Below are 22,131 nucleotides of genomic sequence, written 5' to 3' on the forward strand. Positions count from 1 at the left end.
GAAAATAAAATGTTTTCCCATCATTAAGGATGGAATTTTCCACCCTTGGAAAAATTGTTTTCCATCCCTTAACAAACCAAACAAAGAAAAATGGAAAAAAATGAAAAATTCATTTTCCATGAAAACCTTTTACATCAAACTAAACAGGGCCTTAATTTATGGTTGTCAACTCCAAGCATCAATCAAGCATTTTGAATATTAATTTGCGCTAAGGAGCCCTTGGAAGCCACAAGCAATAGATCCTTATAACGTGCAGTTGGCCACTTGCACAACAGTGAAGCAAGCAAACATCTCGTGGATTTACCAAAGAGAGTAAACCACTAAACCTGTTGCCATTCTACACTCGATTAAGCAAGACATAATTCGTAAACTGTAAATATATCATCACTCGTACTTTACCAGATTGAAGAATTTTCACTGAATCAGCAAGGAATACAGTTTTAATCTTTTAACATAAATCAACACGCATAATACATCAAATCCACTATCAGTTTTGGACTGAAACTACCACAATCCTCTGAAAGAGCAACTCTGACCGTTAGACCTACACATCATAGAAAAGCAATGAAAATTAAAACTTCGCGACACTCTGTTTCTCGCAGAAACTAACTGAACCTAAAAAGAATATACATTATCATGCTCCTTAATGTTAGACCTACAGTAGTTACAGCAAAACCAGGCAATTTCGCCACTGATGTTCCTGTCTCACTCTCCCAGAAAGACCAAAATGATACGGTAGAATGATTTCAGGTCAGAGGCAATGTATATCAACACAAAACCCTTGTATCCAGAGAATTAATAGCCCTCCCCAACTAATCTCATCTAATAAAAGAAACTTGAACTAGAGCTGAATCTTCTGTCCAAATCTAGCAACGTTAACCGGTTGATCAGGACTTGTTCAGGATGTATTTTTCATACAAAGCAATATAATCTTTCTTCTTAGCAGGGGCCCGAAGCTTAAACACCTCATCACCGAAATTGTGTTCAGTGAGCTCTTGCTTGAGCTTCTGAATGGTGAACTTTCTATAGTCTTGCGTGTCATTTTGCTGACTGCTTTCATCATCATCACCCGTAAAAACAGAATCACAATCACCTGCTGAGGCTGCTTGCTGTAGTGGACTGATCGTACTTTTTCTTCTTTTGCTTACCCTTGCTTTATCAACATCCATATCCTCCGCAGAGTCCACTGCCACATCATGCTCATCCACCCTGGCACGTTTCCCATGTGAGGCAGACTTCAGCTTGGCATCAAGGGCAGACTCATTCAAACAAACAGATGTCAGCTCTTGCTGGACCATGTCAAGTTTCGCTTGGGTAGCCTGCAGCTGATGAGAGAGTGCCTCTGCACGGCGATTTGCTTCTCCCCTTGCAACACGTTCAGTCTCAAGGAGACTCTCCAGTACTTGAACAGTGCTAGCTCTTTGCTCACTGTTAGATTTCATCAGCAATTCAATTTCCTTCTGCCTTTCTTCAACCTGAGCCTCCAGCAGACTTACTTTAGCATTGGCATCCGTTTCGGATGTACGGAGTGTTTCCAGTTCATTTGCCAGGTCACTTTTCTCTCTCTCCAAGTGATCAATTTGCCTCTCAGCACGCTCGATATGGGCCAATCTTTCCATAGCTGTTCGCTGAATTTCATTTTTTTCCTTCTGAGCAGCAGCTGCATCTAATCGTGCTTTATCAGCCACCTCAGTAGCTCTTTTTGCTTCTTTTTCAGCAATTCTACATCTTTCTTGCACCTCATCAAACCTCTTGAACTCAGACTGGTATTTCTGCTCCAGATGTACTTTTTCCTGCTCAAGTGTGCTAGCTTCTCTCTCATATGATTGTGCAGTAGCATTTGCAGCATCCAGCTTCTCATTCAACTCCTTTATGTCACTTCTCATGCCAGCTATTTGCAGCTCATAGCTAGCTACCTTGGATTCAGCAGCCTGAGGGAAAGAATGTAGATCTAATAATTACACTTGTATACTAAAGAAAGCATAAAATGCTTACAAAAAATCTATTTAGTAGACTTCATTTCAAAAAGACAGAAGATTCAAGTCTTTTTGAAATCATCAACTAGCCAATGAATTATTAATTCGCAAGGTCGTTAGTGCCAAAGAACACTTAAAAGAACATACTGGATATTATTATTCTGTATATACCTGAAAAATATTAAGGACATACCATCTGCAACAACTACAAGTACTAATGACTTTTTTATTTGTCTTTTTTTTTTAGGAAAAAAAAAAAAAAAAGATGCATTCAATGCTTATTCATCAAAAAATAAAAATAAAAAATACCTTCAACTCAAAACTCAAAGCTGCTAATCTCTGCTCCGCATGCTCAATATTTGCTGCTTGCTTCTTAATTTCCTCTTCCTGTAACATTAAAATCAGAACAAAGATTAGCATGTGAGTATTTGAGCTCACTATAAATCTGTTGTGAAACTATTAATTGCAAGATTTGCAACAACACGTTATTGAGAAATATGTTAATATAACAGCACAGTAAAGGCAAAAAAACCATTAATTTTACAAAAATCAATAAAGACCTTCTTTGCCAGACTACTAGAAAATTCACTTCTAATAGTATCTTCCCGGGATTGCCTAGTCTTATCCGCACGCTCCTGCACAACAGCTGCCTTTTCGAGGGCTGCTTTAGTTTCTCGAACAGCAATATCATATTTTCTTTTCCACTCATCCGCTTCCTCTTGAGAAGATTGAACTTGTTCACGAGCAGCAGCCAGTCTTGCTTCTGCAGCACTAGTTCTGGACTTGAGAGCATCTCTATCAGCACTCGCTTGTTCTTCTTCATCTTTCTTTTTTGATAGGACATACTCATATTTCCTTTTCCAATCAGAAGATTCCTGCCTAACAGACTCTAGAGATTTCAACAAGCCAGAAGATTTTTCTTCCAAGGAGCTGCATTTACTCTGCAAAGAAGTAATATGGCTCATATACTCATCAGCAACCTTCTTCTTTTCATTTATAGCATCCTCATAACGCTTCATATACTCAGATTTAGACTTCTCATTTGCTTCCAACTGTTTGTTGAGCATATTCATCTTATCTTCGATAGATCGACACTTCAAACTTAAGGAACTTTTCTCAGACGTGACCTGATCTATTTTCTTCCTGACAAGGTCTGCGATTGGACCTTCCAAGCTGGAAAACTTCAAGGTTCAGTTAAGCCCAATCGGCAATAAGAAATTTCAAAGAAAAAGAGGTATGCGAACCTTTGAAGAAGAAAATTTGCAAGTCTATGCCATTTTTCAGGACCGTAAGTTGACTTTTCAAATTCTGAACAAAGGTCATCGAGGATCTGCATATCAAATTGTTCTCCAAATAAGAGTTACCAAATGCAAGATAGCAAGAATGTATAGATGTAGTGAAATGTGCACCTGTGCAACCACTTGCAAATATCATCATGTCATGACATCAAGTGCCACCACAAAGTTTAATATATCAACACACATAAGCAGCAAACAGGAAAATGCAGCTCAACATCTTTCCTTTAGTCTTCTTTGAACAGTAGGGCACAAACAGAATAAACAAGTAGCAGATTTTGAAATTCAGTACACTACAAAAACGAATATACTCCGTTACATATTATGAGAAACAAAGAGGCTTGCACACAGTCCAAGGTAAAATTTGTCAAGGGTTGTTTAAGAAAGTAAATGACATGTAATCAAGGGTAGGAGAAAAAGTGGGGATGATTAATAAATCTAGGAGCTCCACCCAACCACAACCAACACCCAACAGTCACCCATTATTTATATTGCACCATGGAGGGAGAACACAATATATTTTTGTTGTGGGGAAAAGGAAGAGGAAAGAAAAATTACAAAATTAGCTATGAGATTGTAAGAATAAACTAAAGAAACATGTATTAACAAGGGTATATTAGGCATTTACAATGTGAAGTGTGAGAGATTTGTTTTCCTAAAATGGTTATAGTGCAATATTTCTGAAGCCTCCTTAAAAAGCAAGTGGTGCAATAATAGCAAAACAAAGGAAGTAAAAAAAACACTTATAACAGTGGCTCGCAAGGTAAAATTTGATGTCTAGAGAAAATTCACTGTGACATTTGGAATCCATGAGAGTTTCATCAAGGCCATGCTTGGGAATGGTAGATGTTTTTTTCTTTATAGGGCCCAGAAACTAAAAAATTGTAAAGAAAATTCACGGTAATATTTATGTGAGTGATGAGTGATGTCAACCTGACTTCCAAGTGTAGGCATGTAGAGCACAATAGAATTTTTTGCGATTTAAGATCTGGTGTTATCATGTATTTTGTGCTTTTTGCCATTTATCAATGTTACTGACTTTTACTCCCTCCGTCCGTTCCTAAAGACCTCTAAAAGACTTTAAAAGCAAATTGCAGAAACTACCACTCTCTACCATCACTCAATCCCCGTCACTACCCTTTAAAACAATACATAGTTGGACCAAGCCCAGCCCTTGAAGGAACTACTTTATGTTTCTACCTTTGCAAACCAGAAACTATACTTGCCCAATGACATATGGCTCTGAACTTAACAGCATTAAACTGACAATTGCAAATGAAGCTTTGAATATTGAGGGAAAATTAAAGATATAATACCCCAAGAATACCTATCCAGGATTGAACTTATTAGTGATATTACAAGGTTACAGGAACAGAAAGTTAAAAACCAATACTATGAATAGCAAGAGAATTTATGTACCTCTTCTGAAACAGACCTAATAATCCTACAAAACTACTCTCAGACTCTCAGGAGTGTTGTCTATGATACACAAAGAGGAAATGGTCAATTGAACAAATAGCAGAGTAGCTTCCAGAAGTTTGCTTGATCGGCAATGAAGAAGAAATTAAACAAGGTAAGCATACATAACAAAATAAGAAAAAAGAAAAATCTATAAATACGTGTATATAATAGAGGTAAAAGGATTGTGCAAGAAATCAAAATCGAAATCTGAAGAAAAGAGTAAGAGCTACAAAAACAAATCACCTTGAAGACTTGCTCCAACTTTGCATCGGCAGAATGACAAGCTGCTCGCAATCTCTTTTCCATATTCTGAATAGCATTCAAGCATTTCATCTCTGCCTCCATATAAGCATTTCTTTTGTAATCCTGGATAATCAGTAAAATAATCAGGGATTCACAAAAATCCAGACAATGAGTATTCTACCCGAAAATCAGCACACCTGTCAGAAAATGATCCAACCAATCTTCAGATCTCAAAAGACCACAAAATTACAGTTCAAAATGTACTTCACACTCGAATATTTAGATTGTGCAGCCCATCCAATTAAAATTAATGTGAATATTGTAAAATTAGACCCAACAAGACAACCCAACCTTACTCATCTGAGAGAAAACTGATTTAACCAGGGTAAATATTTTAAGATCATAATTAACGTTGGTACCAAAAAGGCAAAGCAACCCCAAAAAACTAGAACCGACCAACATGTTTGACAGTCTACAATACAGTCTTGACACTGATCAATCATTAAGCACCATCTGGTACACAACTGACTTAAAAGCTCCAACAATAATACTTCCTCCGTTCTTTTTTTTATTGCACCATTAGGGATTTCACGCTTGCCAATGCATTACTTTAGTTATTAATATCTTCAATTATACTTTTGTAAAAAAAAAATGATATTTGAAAAATAGTCGAGACGAATCTAATTAAATCCCACATGACTATGTTTTTCCTAATGGATAAAACAAAAATGATGGTCAAAGAAGATTAAGTGAGTAGTGTAAAAGTCCTTATGGTGCAATAAAAGGAAAACGGAGGAAGTACACAAGTAGTATTTTACAGTAAATGTGCTCAATTTCATCCCAGTAGATAGTTGTGTAAAGCTGGAATAATAATTAAACACACTGTTTCTTAAATTATCAGAAATAGCACATTGAGACCAAAAAATAAAACTGAAGCACCATATAAGCCAAAAAGGTTAGTTGTCAACTGCTAACTATAGTTATCCTCAAGTAACAAGGCATTGTAGCAAAGTCTTCAAGAGAAAAACTCGCCACCACACTCCAACATCTGTTCAGGAACATTTTATACTACTGAACATTTACCAAGTAATTTAATCACCATATCTGAGACTGCAGTAGACCGCCTCCAATGGATGCAATCAGTACTCCAGGCATTAAAAAAAATGCACATGAAGGAATAAGGATAGTTAACAGAAATTGTTAGTAGTATATTTAGTACCTCAAAAACCTTCTTAAAAAATGTCTGGAGTAGCTTCTCAAATTTCTGCCTGACTGGACCAGCCCCCACAGCACAAGCATTGAAGATACCCAAAGCCTTCTGGACAGCCACTTCATGCGCTTCTCTTAGTGCTGCCTAAAATCAAAACAGTTAAAAATATGTAACAGAGACACAATACAATTTTTTATTGGGACCCAAACTTACTTCCTCGGCTGGCTTAGAACGATCAAAAGAGGACATATATTCCTCAGTAGCTGAATCATATGCCCTTCTGCACTCAGATTCTTCAACACTCTACAGATCAAAGAATTGATGCATTAGATTTGGGTCACCATTTTTCTAATTAGTCAACAAGTCTGCTGGTAGAGTTGATCACATTACACTGAGAATTGGGTCACCATTTTTCTAATTAGTCAACAACAACAAGGTAAGGGGGGGGGGGGGGGGAGGCAAAGACAAAGGTTAACTTGCAAACGAGAAAATTCCTTTACCACATACTCACTCCGTCCCTTAAAGTTTGCCCCACTATCCTTTTACGCTGTCCCTAATATATTGCCCCATACCATCAATGTACATTGGGGACAATTAAACTGTAACAACAATTATTTTCAGCCTTACCACTTTTCTCTCTTATTAACTTTGAGTAAAATATATTTATTTATACTCAATAACCCTTAGGTGGAAACTTTTTATGGTGAGAACCCCATCATGGGCCGTTAGATATTGTCACAATATAAAGAGTTTCATTAATGGCAGTTTTCGTAATATTGTAAAACTTTGAACCTAAATTACAACAATACCCTTAATGAAGATTTATTTAATAGACGTCGGATCTAACGGCCCACGTTGGAGTTCTCACCATAAGAGGGGGTCTCACCACAAGGGATCTACTCATTTACTATAAAAACACATACCAAGGAAAAGTGAAAATGGAGATCACGCATGTATGGAATAAAGTAAAAGCGTATAGAAGTTAGAATACGGAGGAAAACGGAAAGTGAGTATCACTAAGGAAAACGGAGGAAGTATATCTTTATTTTCTTTGGTCATAAAGTCAACTAGGTGTAAGGTATTTTAAGAAACTAATTACTTTATTATATGTATTAAATTTTGTCACGCATACACATTATGAAAAAATAAATGTTAAATATTAAGTAAAAACTAGATGGGAAAAAAAAAAAAAAAAAAAAAAAGGTAATTTAGAGGGAAACTAAACTTTTTTTACTATCTTTTACTATCGCAAGCCTTCATTAGTTGCTTTTTTTTTTAATTGGGTGTTGCAACATCTAGTTTAGATTTGAGTCATTTGACAATATTGTACTCCATAGTATTTTTTTATTGCCTAATTATTTTTCCTATCAACATTTATCATCAATCATTGACTTTTTTCAATGCATAGACCATTTCAAGATTATTTTATAAAAAATATTTAAAAAAAATGAAGGAGGGTATTTATTTTAACTAAGTCAATCAATTAATATTTTAATGAAAAATAAGGGATGTGAGAGGAAAAGATACAATAAAAAAAATATAGTATTGGGTTTAAGTAGGGACCATGAGAAGAAAGAGATGCTTTTTTTTTTTTAGGGGATAAAGAGATGCTATATCAAAATGAAGTTGTTTGCAAAAATGGAAATGTAACGCTTAAAAAAACAGCAACATTTGGTAAGTGAAATACTTATAAAAAATATTTAAAAAAAAAAAAAAGGAGTATATGCCTTTGATTGTTACTTTTGACTATATCGATGCCACTATTTTATGAAGATTATACTTCTGACATAAAAGGGAAAGGGAAAGCCTAAAAACGTATCAGAAAAAGGAATAGATATAACACATATGATAGGGATGCACAAGTAATTCAAATTGAATGTGAAGTTGTAATGGACTACCAAATCTGACTTGTATACTATACTGATTAAGAGGAAATTTGAAGGGGAAAGCTTGGAAATTTGATTAAACAGATTAATGATTTCTTACAAAAGCTAGTAGGTTTAGCCTACAAAACTCATATTAGTGACTTGAGGTCACAACTCTCCAAATAGTGACTTAAGGTCACAACACTCCCAGGGATTCACTCCAAAATTCTGCCTGTTTTCTACTTTCTCCCCTCTCTCTATTTATACAAGGTTACAAACTACTAACCTAATAATACTAGACTTCCCAAATTGCCCAAACTACATTTGATAACTACTAAGATACTAAACTACCCATAATACCCTTCCCTAAGTCAGTTCATTACAGAAGTACACCATCATGAGAACATATCGCAAATTTTACCGGATCTAAATCTACAATCTAAAAAGGATACCATCAAGTGATAATCGGGAACTATAAAAGGATTGGGTCATTTGGGTGTTTAAGTCAATAGAAGAACATGATCAGGAGCTTGTCAACTTCAATGTCTCTTACTCTCAAAATATAAATTAATGTCAGCATGAGAAAAGAAAAAAAGAGATGACGCAAAAATATAATAGAATATACGTGTGTCATAGAAACAACATCCTTTTCAGTGAGCTTTTTCTTATTCGGGACATGTTCAAGTTGAATAGCCAATGTACCGTTGGCTACCTCCACTAATGAAAATGCAAAAAAAAAAAAAAAAAAAAAAAAAAAAAAAAAAAAAAAAAAAAAAAATTGTACTTATTCATTAACATGTTATGGTTCAAAATTTAGATATTGGCATTCAAGGTTATGAGTTGAGGTAAAAAAAATAACCCTTGAGGTACTAATGAAAACTAAATATACATATATATATATATATATATATATATATATATATATATATATATATATATATATATATAAGGAGACCGAACCCAAAGCCCTCATGAAGTCAAGGACAGCATAATTGTCATACCTTTAGTCCTTTACAGAAATGTGATCTCAAGGAGTAAAGAATTATGGACCATCAAATTACACATCCAATCATTAGTATTTCCACGTATGAAATATCTAATGGTTGGACTATAATGGCTAGACGGCAAGGCCTTCAGGCTTCATTTGGTTGGGCAGAAAATATATCACACAGAAGTTCCTTAAGCCAATTAGAAAGAACAAAAAATCGTGTATAATAAAACAGTATTTTGATACATGTTCTCTGAAAAACTTAATTTAGAATTGTGATGAGATAAATTATGAGGAAATGTTTCCCTTCTTTCAAAAGTGAATATATATAACCCCATAAAAAGGGTACAAGAACATGTTTTCCTACATTATTTATACTGTGTACTTCATATAAAATTTCAGATAAAGAAAGAGCCTTTGCTTATTATCTGTTCCTTTGGCATCAGTTATTGATTTTGAATTTGACTTAAAGGGCCCCTCCTTACCCACGTAGTTACTAAACAAATAAATCTTGCGTGCCTAGAGGAGTAAGGCATTGACCATTTCATATTGAAAGTGAAGGTCAACGCACAACAATGTACAATGCTTGTACACCACAGGTGATTTAAAGAACAAATATCAAAGAACTATTATTGCACACATTTTTGCTTTTCAATCAAATCAGACAAAGTACAAGGAAAGCAAATTCCACAGAAACATCTACAGCAGTGCAAATTCAAATTATCACAGGTAATACTATACAAAACCATGGATGATAGCAACACGATTGCTCTAAATATAGTCAAGGAAGCTCAGATTTAGAAAGTCCAAATCAATATAAAGAAACTGGTAAACTCTGGCGATAAAATCTATTTGCATCAAAGATAATAAAAATGAAAATACCTTGCTTCAAGCAGCACGAATGTAATACTATAACTGAATACTGACCTGCCAAGAAGACGTAATGGTAGGGACTGCCCCATGATTTAATGCATCCAAAAATGATTGTGTAATACCAGCTAGCATTGGTCCATTCATTGTGGTCGCTCCCATTTGCTTTGGCCTAGTTCTCTCAAACACAAACCTTGTCAACGCATCCAAACCAGATTTAAATTCTGGCCTCAATTTGTTCAACTGCACGTAGGAATATCGTCTCAGTAGACTATCAAAAGATTAATTAAAAATAATAATACTCTGTAATACTAACTGAGAGTTGGTCCATGCGCTGGAGTTGACTTTCATTGTTTAGTGGCCGCACAAGAGTGAAGCATTCTCTATCTGGAAAAAGAGCTCGAATTGACTCCCGAATCTAATCATGATAACATTTTGCATGAGAAGTTTTAACTGGACATGTATAATATATTTAACATAATAAGAACTCTCTCATCATGATTCATACACACAAAACACAGCATCTAAGTAACAAAGAGTATTCTTTACATTAGCAAATCTAAGAACAAAACGATATACAAAAAGAACGGAGTGTTACATATTTGTGTCCAATCAATTGCTGGAAACAATAGTCTCTCCAAATATATGCTTGTTTCTATATTTCTTGCTAGCAAATACCTCATTCTTGGCAGAAACATCTTTTGCACCTCCTTGAACAGGTCTCAAAGCAAGCTCCAGATAATCTCTGGGAGTTATTTTCCTATTATCTTCAGTCAAGTCCAAATAGAAGTCCTGAAAAGCAATATTTGACAAGATCATTCCTAAAACATATACAAAGTTGAATCAGTTGCTGGACATGCTACAAAAGAAATTACCCTTAAAAGCCAAACAAAGATTGGAGAGAACTGTCCTAGCTCAGAAGCTGATGTCTTGCCTCCAGAAGCTCTCACTCGAATATGTTTGGTCATTTCAGTAACAAGAGAGAGGCGATCAAGTGCAGCCTCATCAATTCCACCCATCTGAATCAGATATTGGAAAAATTAATGTACCAAATTCTGACTCTAAATTTGTATTCAGAGATCAGTATTTGCATTTGTGAAGTATTCGTTTATCAAACACCAATATATCACACAGGCACACAGCTAGAAAAAAATAAAAGCAATCAAGAATTACATCGAAAAAGCAATTTATTGACAAGAAACAAAAACAAACATGTACCACATGTTCAAATTTTGACCTGATATTATAGTCAGAGAGCAGTGTTTGAATTTTGCAATATATCAAACACCATACATCACATGGATTGAAAATTCAAGATATTCATGCAATTAATTGACAATAAACAAAAACAGACATGTTTCTAACCTGGTTGTAGATGAACATGCTGGACAACAGGACAGCCAAGGAAAAGATCTGGGTGCTGTATGTTCCCTGAAGAAGGCTCCGATTAAAACAAAGGATATATCTAAAACACTTCAAGAAAATAGATGATTGGCAAAAAAAAAAAAAAAAAAAAAAAAAAAACAATATAAACAATGATGCTAGACCACCGTATGCAAATCTAACACTAACTAGTGCTTGCTTAGAGCATCTATCCTCATGATCCAATTTTGAATTATGAGTCTCTCTCATCCTTTGTTCTTGTGCCATAGCCCATGGAAGGAAAGAAATAGAGCGAGGCAGATCATTGGTTCATGTGATGGTTGGATCATCCCTTTCCTCCTCTCTATATCTCTCTCCTCATTTCTTGTGTGATGGAAGGATAGAGATTGAAGAACCAAAAATGGATTGAGAAATATGATGCCCTTAACAATCAAGTCCAAAAATAAATTACTGCCAAACACAATAAGTAGGGAATTCTAACCGTCTGATCATAGGCATCAATCCCCTCACTGTCCAAGAGAATTAAGTTATATTCAGTTCCATCTAACGCAGTCCTCTTTAGCGGAACGCTCCACAGCCAAAGCCCTTTGGTGCACGGCTTATGGGTAGATGCAACTTGAAATCCACTGCTCCTGCCTAGAAGCTAAACAGTACATGGACCATGTAAAACAATCGATTTAATAACAATTTCAAATTTGTAAACAAAAAAAAAAGGGAATATAACAAAACAAAAGTAATTTGTATTACAATGGTCACTAGCTAATGACAAGCAAAACTGGGAATTTAACTTGAATAAGAGCATGAACAAAGGAGGCAAATAATTGTAGAATAAGCATCAAACACTCAAGAGTCAAGACACAAATTAATGTAATTTAAGCATCAAAAGCTTAAGACACAAATATCATCACATGGTACCTCGCTTCAGATGGATATGCTGGAATGCAAAGCTCTAGCTGGCTTTGCCATCTTAATGTGTCACTACAACAAAGAGATATAGACTAAAGAAAAGATACAATAAAGCTTAAAACTGAGATATTATTGCAGCTCAGTGGCAAAGCCAGAATCAACCAAGTATAGTTGGAGGCTTGAAGCTACGGAGGGCATAAACTTCCTCAGTATTTTTTTACTTTCAACATTTCTGCTATTCTTGCCAATGAATAACTTCAACTGTTAATATCTTTAATTATACATTTGTAGAAATGATAAAAATTAAATTATATTGAGACAGATCTAACAAAATCCCATATGACTCTTTTCATTTAGTATAAATCACGAAATGTAATTGAAATTGAGTATGCTAATAATGTACATCGTAGAAATGTTGCAATTATAAAAATAATAAATAAATAAAACACGCAGGAAGTACATTTTACATGAAAATTATATTGTATTACAAAGGTGCAAAACATTAAATAACAGAGTAAAGTCCAACATCATTTCTATATTTAACGGCAATAATACAACTCATTGAGTTCATATTTTTTTATTAGGCTTAGTTTGTTTTAGAGAGAAAAAATTCAGGGAAATGTTGTCATGTAAAATGTTTTCCACCTAAACAAACAGAGCTTTGGTCACACTTTCTCGTCTTTTTAATTCATTTTACCCGCATTATCACAACATTAAAAAAAAACATTTAATTGCATGAAAATCCAGAAAAGAAGAAAAAACAAAAAAGGAGCTTTAATCTCTCTAGACATAATTTGATTGCCTAAAGCATATAATCAATCCTCAAAGAAAGTTGTAAGTTATGTACTACCTCCGTTAACGGTTATTTGCAACATATACTATAAATGGATGCTAACTATTATGTGCAACAAATGTTTTTTTTCCTTTTTAGGTAATCATTTCTCTCTATCTCTCTCCTCATCACATGCACCCAACTTTTTCTCTCTCCATTTTACTCTCACAAACAAATTTTGCCTAGGAATCCGCAAACACCCCCTTTGTTGCAAATCATAGTTAACGGAGGAAGTAATTATTATCGCAAATCACGATAACAGTCACGGAGCCAATTTTGCAGGCAATGTAGATAGTTTGTGTCTGTAGCAAGACTTGCAATTACAACAATAGCACTTACAAAACTGTGCTGCTTATTAATTCAATTATCAGCTCCACTTCTACCATTACATAGTGCTACTTAAGGATTATCAGGGAATATTCTCTAAACAATCAATTTACATTCTTCATTCACACCCCAAGATCATCCCTAATTAACACAATCGAGCAAAGTAAATAAGTTTCGCAACACAATCACCTCGTTAAAAAGATTCAACTACAAGAACAGCCACCATCTAGAATCAATATAACATTTGCTAATCGTATATACATAATTAACAGTAAAACAATCACATTCAAATTAAACCATTCAACAAGACTACAAGCATCAAAGCAAACAATTCCAGCAATACAAACACATAAATAACTAAAGTTAACCTTCTTTTCAATCTTCCACAACAAAATTAACACCACTAAAACCCTAATTCAAAACCCTAACCCTAATTCCACAAAAACGAAAAACCACCAACCTGATTAAGAATAAAACTCTTGCCTTGACGAGCACGACCGCAAACAGAAACAACACCAATAGGTTCTTTAACAAGCTGAAGCACCGCTAAAGCTTCTGGATCCAATCGAAACTTTCCTTTCTCATCGCAATACAAGAATCTAATAGGGCGAGCTGGTCCAGTGACTGCCGGCGCCGGCGAAGAAGACGACGGCGACTGAAAGTCCGACACCGGAGAGCGCGATGCCGGAGAAGGAGTTTCCGGCAAGGAGTCGCCATTGTCTTTGGCGGCACTAACGCTTCCTCCTCGGAAGAGTCTTTGCATCATTTTTCGAAGTTGTTTGCTTTTTTGTGGCTTTACAGTTTACACCGCTAAATTCTTTCTTTTTGTTTGCAAAGTTGTTTTTAGAGAGAGGGGGGGAATTTGAATCGTGGTGTTGAGGAGTTTTAAATTTGCGAGGTTACGAGGTGGTGTTGGATGGTCTATACTCTATGACTATAACCTCTATGCTGGTGGTTGTTTTGTTGGGTTCGGACTACGGTCCAGAGAGTATGGTTGATAGGGCCGGATCATTGAAGGGACTCGAGTCTTGTTCTCCAACATCTACTATTTAAATTTTTAGCGGGTCTTGTGACCCGTCATAGCTGCCTAGTTCTGGTCTTGCACTACAAAAATGAACAATTACTTGAAAAATAATTAAACATGTACTAGAAAAAAAATTGAACATTTTAGTAATTGAACATTTCCTAGCTTGGAGCGTGTGGAGGGAAAGGAACAACCAGGTTTTTCAGAACAAGAGTACTCTATAATCTATATTGCATCATAGCCCAGCATCCCAGCGAGGTTATAGGCTCGTTGAAGAGCATGGAAATTATAGCAAGCTCGTTTATGGGTTCTCTCATAAATCCCAGTAGTCAAGTCCGAGAAGATGGTCTCCACCGCCTGATGGGGTCATCAAATTGAACACATATGCTACTTTCGCCGATGATGGTTGATAGGCCCGGATCATCGAAGGAACTCGGGTCTAGTTTTACAAAATCTATTGTTCTATTTTCTTTTAAGTATATTGTAATACGAAAGCTTATACGAAATACAATAAATAAAGTGTATGTAAGCCACGTGTAGACATACATTTACAAGCTTTCTGATTGGTTTTCATTGTGGCTCTTGCTATATATTCTTGCTACAAAAGGTAAACTAGAGTCCATTTTATCGGGTGTTGTTTGGTTAACAAATAAAAACATGAGAACTTGAAATTCCTAGGAATTGAAATTGTTTGGAGTTGTTTGGTTGACAAATTCAATTCATGGGAAGTAGAAATTCCCATTCCCATGAATTCCCACTTCCCATGAAATGGAATAAGTGAATTACCTATGAGGGCCTAAGTAAGTGGAACTTCCCATGGGAAATTAATTTTTCAAGGAACCATTTAACCAAACAAGCCCAATGAATGACGTAAATTTCTCTATACACTAGCTTCTTAATTGGTTTTTAATTAGGTCGCGCTATATATTTTCGCTACAAAAAGTACATTAGAGTCCATCAATTGTAAAAAAAAAAATTCAGAGATGAGACGATAAATTCCACTGTACACCATGTAGATTAAGGTAAGCTTCCGTTCAATAGTATTGTTTCTTTAATTTTATCAGAGGTGTCAATTTGATCAATTCACGACGAGTCATGTTCAACTAAGATCCGCCCCGAGTTACTTTTGAGTCGGGTGGAGTCACAATTGTCAATATACCTTATTTTCATAAAATAATCATTATTAAAAAACAATTAATGTAGTTTAAGGGCCTGGTCAGTTCAGTTCATCTCACTTCCGTTCAGCTCTTAATTTCCTTCTCTTATAAAATATTCGGTTAAGTTCAGTTCAGTTCAGCTCCTATTTTCCTTCTCTTATAAAATATTCAGTTTAGTTCAGTTCAGTTCAGCTCCTAATTTCCTTCTCTTATAAAATATTCAGTTCAGTTCAGCTCAGTTCAGCTCAGCTCAGTTCAATTCAATTCAGTTCAGTTCAGCTGATTTCAGTCTATTAGAACAAGCCCTAAGTCTTGTGCCGAAGAATTAAATATGGGTCAATTTTGCCAGATCAGTCTTATCCATGTCATATCTACTCCTCTTTTCCTTCCCTTTATGTTTATTCTCATAGTCCGACCTTTCTCTTTTACTCCACTTCATGATGACCAATTAACCAGCCTTCAATTCTATTACTACTTCTTGACATTTTTTTTCCTAACTCCTATATACAGTCACTCTTCAATTTCTTTTATCACTCCTAATTTAAAATTAAAGTCATTAACAAACAACAAAATGTAGATAAAAAATTATTTATTAATAGCACAGTACAAAAGTTAAAGTATATATTGCAAGCATTTTAAAATAAAGAGTTCTTTATAAAATAAAAAAATTATAAAAAAAATCAAGAGGAATAAAAAGGTTTCGTTATTAATAAATATAGCCAAACAACACTTATAATATAAACAATTTCTTAAAAAAACTAAAATTCTAACACAAGTACATAGCACCTTAGAATCAATAATGGGCTAAAATAAAAAAATAAAAAAAAAAAAAAAAAAAAAAAAAAAAAAAACCACCTACATTTGAAAAAATACAATAATTGGGAGGGAACAGGAATCTAACCATTCAAAACTAAGCTTCAAATTTGGATTGGTATAAAGGGTGAACCTAGTGAAAAAAGAGTTCTCATTGTTGCACCTACCAAACTCTATTTTTTTTCTTAGTTATTGACCTTCATTTTATAGCCACTTAAAGTCATGTATAGGGCACATATATCTTTTTTTTTTTTAACTTTTTTTTTATTCTTAAATCGGATGATTAAAGTCGGGTAGAAGTGTCAAAAACAAATCCGAACAACCCAAATCAAAACCAACCCCAAACATACTAATTTAGATTTCGACTTGTATAAACACAACACTTTAGCATGATTCAAATATGAATTAGACCCCACCCCACCAACCTGATCTAACTTCACCAACCCATTTATCTAAATTGACATCTCTAAAGTCGAGTAATGGAGTTGGGTCAATTTTATCAAGTCGTAAAGTTTTTTTCATTTTTAATTCTCAATTAGGTGGTAGTGCGATACTGTGATACGTAGTACCATTATAGATCGTGAAAATTGAGGCCATTTCATTCCCGAACCAACCTTGACCCATTTTTCATTCCCACATAACATTGAGCTTAAGAATTTAGTGTTATCATTCGTTCATTCAATTAGTGAGTGTTGTAAGGTTTTGATGATTGTGAACAAATGATGATTATGTAACTAATATGTGTATTAAGATGTGCATGAACAAGTCATGAAGCAAGAAGATGATTGAGTGCAGGTTAGATCATTATTGAAGATGGTTCCCAACGTACAATGTATGGATCGTGCTTAAATTCCTCATGGGGAACACAAAGAGAAGAAGAGTTTCCAAGGGGAAACACAAAGAGATGGAGTCTAAACATACAAACGTATTGTTAGACATTTGTATGCAGTTCCTAAGAAGAATGAGAAGTAATTCTTTGCAAGGAATAAGCAACAATTCGTAAGTGAGAACAAGAGAAGAGAAGTTCCTTTGAAGGAACAGAAGCTTTGGAGTAGAAGCTTCAAGACAAAAAAATAAGAGTATATCACTAGTAGAAAATACGTAATGGCAAGCGGTTCAAACCCCCTAATGGGAAGCGGTTCTGAACCGCATGCCCTTAGGGGGCTTGCCAATTGGTCTTTAAAATGGCAAGCGGTTCAGAACCGCTTGCCAATTTTAGGAAAGGGTAGCGGTTTTGGCGCCAAACCGCTGCCCATTAGGGGTATTAAAAATAAAAAATAAATTTTTTTTTTTTGATTTTTTTCACTTTAATTGATAAATAATCAAAATATATGTAATAACATTAATATTTTTATTAATTAATTGTTGTAATATTACAATTTCTGATTTTCAACTACAAAAAAAAATTAACAAAAAAATATTACAATTTCTAATTTTCATCAACAAAAAAAATAAATTAACAACAAAAAAATTACAATTCTGATTTTCAACAATCAATTAACCACCCCACACCACCAGCCACCACAACACAAGCCACCACCCTACACCACCAACCAACAGCCATAACCCCACACCACCAGCACCACGACCCCCAGCTACTCACCCACCACGACCCCCCACCAATACCAGAACACTGCCAGCACCACCACCCACCACGACCCCCACCAACACCTGAAAACAAGCCATCACTACCATCCACCATCACCCGTCCACGACGACCCCCACCAACAATAAATCGACCTGAACAAACCAATTCAACCACCCATTACAATAAAAAAAACTGAAAAAAAAAAACAAAATAAAAGATTAAAAAAAAGGAAATACCTTGAATACCACCAAAAAAAAAATCAAAATTGGCTTTAAATTTGGGTTTTATGGGTCAAATTCGACCTTAAAAACTCTAGATATAGAGTTTATATTGTCGAATTCGACCATAAAAACCCACACGCACCACCACCGGACTACCATCATTTAAACCCACAACCCATAGCTCGAAAACCCACTGGAATTCACTCGAAAACCCACCGGACTACCACCGGAATTGGCTCAAAATCCACAAGCTTTAATGAGGTCTTGGCGTGAGAAAGGAAAGATAGAGATGAGAGAGAAAGAGAAGGAGATGGAGAAAGTAGAGATGAGAAGATGTCGTGAGTCGTGACAATGGAGGGGAGAGAGGAGAGAGAAGTGAGGGAGTGAATGAGAGGAGACAGAGTGAATTGAGAATAGGGGAGAGAGGAGAGAGAGGCCGTGAGAGGGGATTTAATGGGCTTAGGGTTTGTGATGTGCGTGAATTGTAATCCCACCTTTTTTTAAAAAAAAATGGCAAGCGGTTTGAAAATGGCAAGCGGTTTGGGGTTGAACCGCTTGCCACTATATCTAATGGCAAGCGGTTCAACCTCAAACCGCTTGCCATTAGATATATAGGCAAGCGGTTCAACCCCAAACCGCTTGCAATTTAATATTACAGGTTTATTTATAAAAAATGGGTAAATGGCAAGCGGATTTTTAAAACCGCTTGCCATTTAGGGCTTCCCATCACTTATTTTCTATTAGTGTATTATTCTAAGAATCATGTAAGTATGTTGGATGACAAGCTCAAGTCGTAATCACCCAATCAAAAATAATACCTAAATCCACTAACTATGTAGATAGGGAAGAAGAGTCGAACCACAGGGAAACATGTCAATTTATTTCTAATTAATTAAAAGCAATCTAAAATATCAAGTAACCGAATTATTATTATAAGGGTAACTAAACTACTAAAAGTAAGAGTAGGAAGGAATAAAAGTAAGAGGGAATTCAATGAAATAAAAGCCTAGGGCATAGGTTCACCAATAAACAATATTCCAGGGTAAGACATAACAATCAATCATCAATGCATCAATTAATCAGATCACAAAGGGCTTTCTCTACGTATTACAATCACAGAGTTAATTTATCGGTATTAAATCTCATCTCTCGAATCTCGACTTAACCATTTATAAATTAGTCCGCCTATTTAAACTAAGCCTAAACATCAATTCTCATCTCTCGAATCTCGAATCAATATTGCTAAACTCATACAATGAAATCTGGCCAAACCTAATTGCATAGAATTAATCAATCAATAGGAAAATAATTAAGCATTGACAATTAACAATCATAAATTGCCCCTTCATATTATTTATCGGATCCCCATAAACCCTAGAAATAAAACTATTCACACATAATTAAATCTAAACTAAATAAAGCAATTAAATAAGCCATAAGAGAATAAAGAAATAAAACTGATTAAATTAATAGAGAAGAAATCGTTACCAAAATCAATGGAACTACAAAGTTGAGCAAAAACAAAGTTGAGAGAATTCTAGAGAGAGAAAATAATCTAAGTAGAGAGAGAAAGTCTAAAAGAGAAGGTAAACACAAATTAAGTACTAAAATCGAACTTAAACAACTCTAAAAAGAATCCTAATTAGAAACTAAGAATTCGACAAATCAGGACCCTCAAAAACATGCGCCCGATCGGGCCCGCCTTTTTCTTCACACTTCTTCTGGGCAGCTGCGCCCGATCGGGCGCGCCTTTCTCTTCGCACCTGAGTGCGCGCCCGCCCAATCGGGCGTAAGCTTGCCCGATCGGGCTCGGTTTTTTCCTCGAGGCTTGGACTTCAATTGGGCTTGATTCTTCGGCCCAATCCGGATTTCCTCTTCGGGTCTTGAATACTTGGTCCAAATGCCCCGGTATCACACACCGAGCCCGTAATCACCGGCTCTAACCGGTCCTGGGCTTCAAAGATGGTCGTGTTCTCCTAATGTCCGTAGTTGCTCCATGAAAAACCCGGAAACGCTCCAAAGGTGCAATTTTCTACAAAACTACAAAAACACTAGAAAACACCAATTAGTAATAAAAGTGGCTCTAAAGAGCCAAAAATACTACTAATTATGACCAAGAGACGGGGGTAAAATTCTATATAAATTGGACACATCATTGGACACGAGAAATTATTTGGAACATGCTTATGGAACTAAATTGGAACTTCAGTCTCGAAGGAACTGACAGTCTGGAAGGAACTGGGTGTTGCTGACCTGCCAGTTCCTTATGGGTTAGTCTGAAATTCGTGTATAGGAGAAACACGAGTTTGCACAGTACTAAAAGTCAGATTTCAACGTTAATAGTCATTGCATTATCTTTGCCTACTTTCTAGGTAGTTAGTTTTGACTTGGTATTATATATTTTAAATAGATTTTATTTTATAAAAGATAAGTTTGTAAAATAAAATCTGATTTTCTTATTAGTCAAAAAGATAATTATTCTCCTTATCTTCTCCTATATTTTAGAGATTTGTTTTAGGTTGTTTCCTATTTAATCTCTAATTAGTTTAATATTTCAAATTAAATGGGTTAGCTATTTTAGGATAGAATATCTTTATAAAATATTTATTTTGAATGAATTAAATTCGAATCAGTTTTTAATTGATAAAAATCTGATTTGGTTAGAATTTTATTATTTTATATTTTCTATTCTTATTTATTAAGTTTTTGGAAAAATAAAAATAGTTTTTCACGTTTAATTTGAAACATCTTTTTACTTGGAGAAAAATAAGGAGATTATGAAGAAAATGTTTTTGACTCCAATCCATGTCTTCCATTACTTTTTATGTCCAGGGAGTTAATGGAGATAATACTTAGAATTTAGGAAGCACTACTATTATGGTTAAAGATCATGGGATGAATGAAGTTTGTCTTTAAAGCACTATAAAAAGACATGTATTCATTCATTCCAAACTGTCTAGCTTAAGTGAGTCATTCCATAATGGAGTTTGTCCCTAGTGGTAGAGCAGTAGAAAAAAAAATATTTTCTTTCCACATTGGTGAGCCAGTTCCTCCAGGTTCCAAGTTCCTTACATATCTCAAAAAGTCCAACATATTAGTTTTATACATTATATCTTTTATATGTATTTGAGAGTTGTTTAAGGGTGTGAGTGAACTCTTGTAATGGGAAATTTATAAGGGTTTGAGTGAAGTCTTGTATTAGGGTGAGAACTTGAGTGAGTTCTTTGTATGTAGATAAAGCTTTGAGTGAAACTTGAGAGAAAGAGAAAGAGTAAGGCTTTGAGGGAAGTCTTGAGTGAGAAGAGAGGTATTTGAGGGAAGATTTTGAGCTGCAACTATTAGAGGGAATAGTTCTTGGGGATATGATTCGTTGAGGAACTCGGTAGAGGCTCAAGTTCCTCATAGGTTGTAACAGAGTCGTTGGCCTATTTTAGTGGAATATTTTGAGTCAAAATCCCTTTGGGTCGAGGTTTTTCACTTCCTATTTGGCCTAGGAAGTTTTTCTCGCTCGTAAAATCTCTCTTGCACTATTTCTCTATTGCGTTAAGTTTCTTTTAATTCCACAAAAAGTGACTAGCAATCTCCATACTATAATTCACCCCCCTCTTGTAGCATTTCATCTAAATAACAATGAGGTTTTTTATTTTTATTTTATTATTTTTTTATTATATAAAAGGAATTCAATGAGGTTTTTTGCTTACACTTTTTTTTCTTATTTAATCTAATTATTATTACTGTAATTTATCGATTGACATCCAATAAAAATTCTTTCAAAAAAAATAAAAAATATCATACAATAAAAATTCCACATGAAACTCTTCTTCTACTTTTCTTATATTTAACTCACTTGTTTCACTCCGTTCAAAAAAAAAAAAAAAAAACTCACTTGTTTCACTATCTTCCTAGCTACTTCGTATGAAAACAAACCAAAGGAAGTAGATGACATCTTAATTCACTAGATTTTTTATTTTT

At 35.0% G+C, this 22,131-nt stretch overlaps 1 protein-coding gene across 1 annotated transcript; it reads right to left on the reverse strand.

Moving 5' to 3' along the window:
• Positions 1-394: 394 nt before the first annotated feature.
• Positions 395-14,284, reverse strand: LOC110693684 (guanylate-binding protein 3-like). Its single transcript, XM_021870845.1, has 14 exons — positions 13,817-14,284; positions 11,773-11,934; positions 11,274-11,339; positions 10,784-10,927; positions 10,587-10,700; positions 10,225-10,326; positions 9,966-10,151; positions 6,399-6,488; positions 6,195-6,329; positions 4,976-5,098; positions 3,221-3,306; positions 2,537-3,149; positions 2,286-2,363; positions 395-1,931 (listed from the first exon to the last, which is right to left on the reverse strand). The coding sequence occupies exons 1-14, from the start codon at positions 14,120-14,122 to the stop codon at positions 888-890; spliced, it is 3,249 nt and encodes a 1,082-aa protein (XP_021726537.1). The 5' UTR covers positions 14,123-14,284; the 3' UTR covers positions 395-887.
• Positions 14,285-22,131: the final 7,847 nt, after the last annotated feature.

This window comes from Chenopodium quinoa, unplaced genomic scaffold, assembly GCF_001683475.1.
Source record: "Chenopodium quinoa cultivar QQ74 unplaced genomic scaffold, ASM168347v1, whole genome shotgun sequence".
Classification (NCBI taxonomy): domain Eukaryota; kingdom Viridiplantae; phylum Streptophyta; class Magnoliopsida; order Caryophyllales; family Amaranthaceae; genus Chenopodium; species Chenopodium quinoa.

Excerpts from the sequence above, each read along its gene's own strand:
- LOC110693684 (XM_021870845.1), bottom strand. The coding sequence starts at position 14,122 with ATGATGCAAAGACTCTTCCGAGGAGGAAGCGTTAGTGCCGCCAAAGAC. Across the intron at positions 6,330-6,398 it reads GTTCTAAGCCAGCCGAGGAA|GCAGCACTAAGAGAAGCGCA; the intron begins GTAAGTTTGGGT and ends TTTTGATTTTAG. Across the intron at positions 3,150-3,220 it reads GCAAATTTTCTTCTTCAAAG|CTTGGAAGGTCCAATCGCAG; the intron begins GTTCGCATACCT and ends GAAGTTTTCCAG.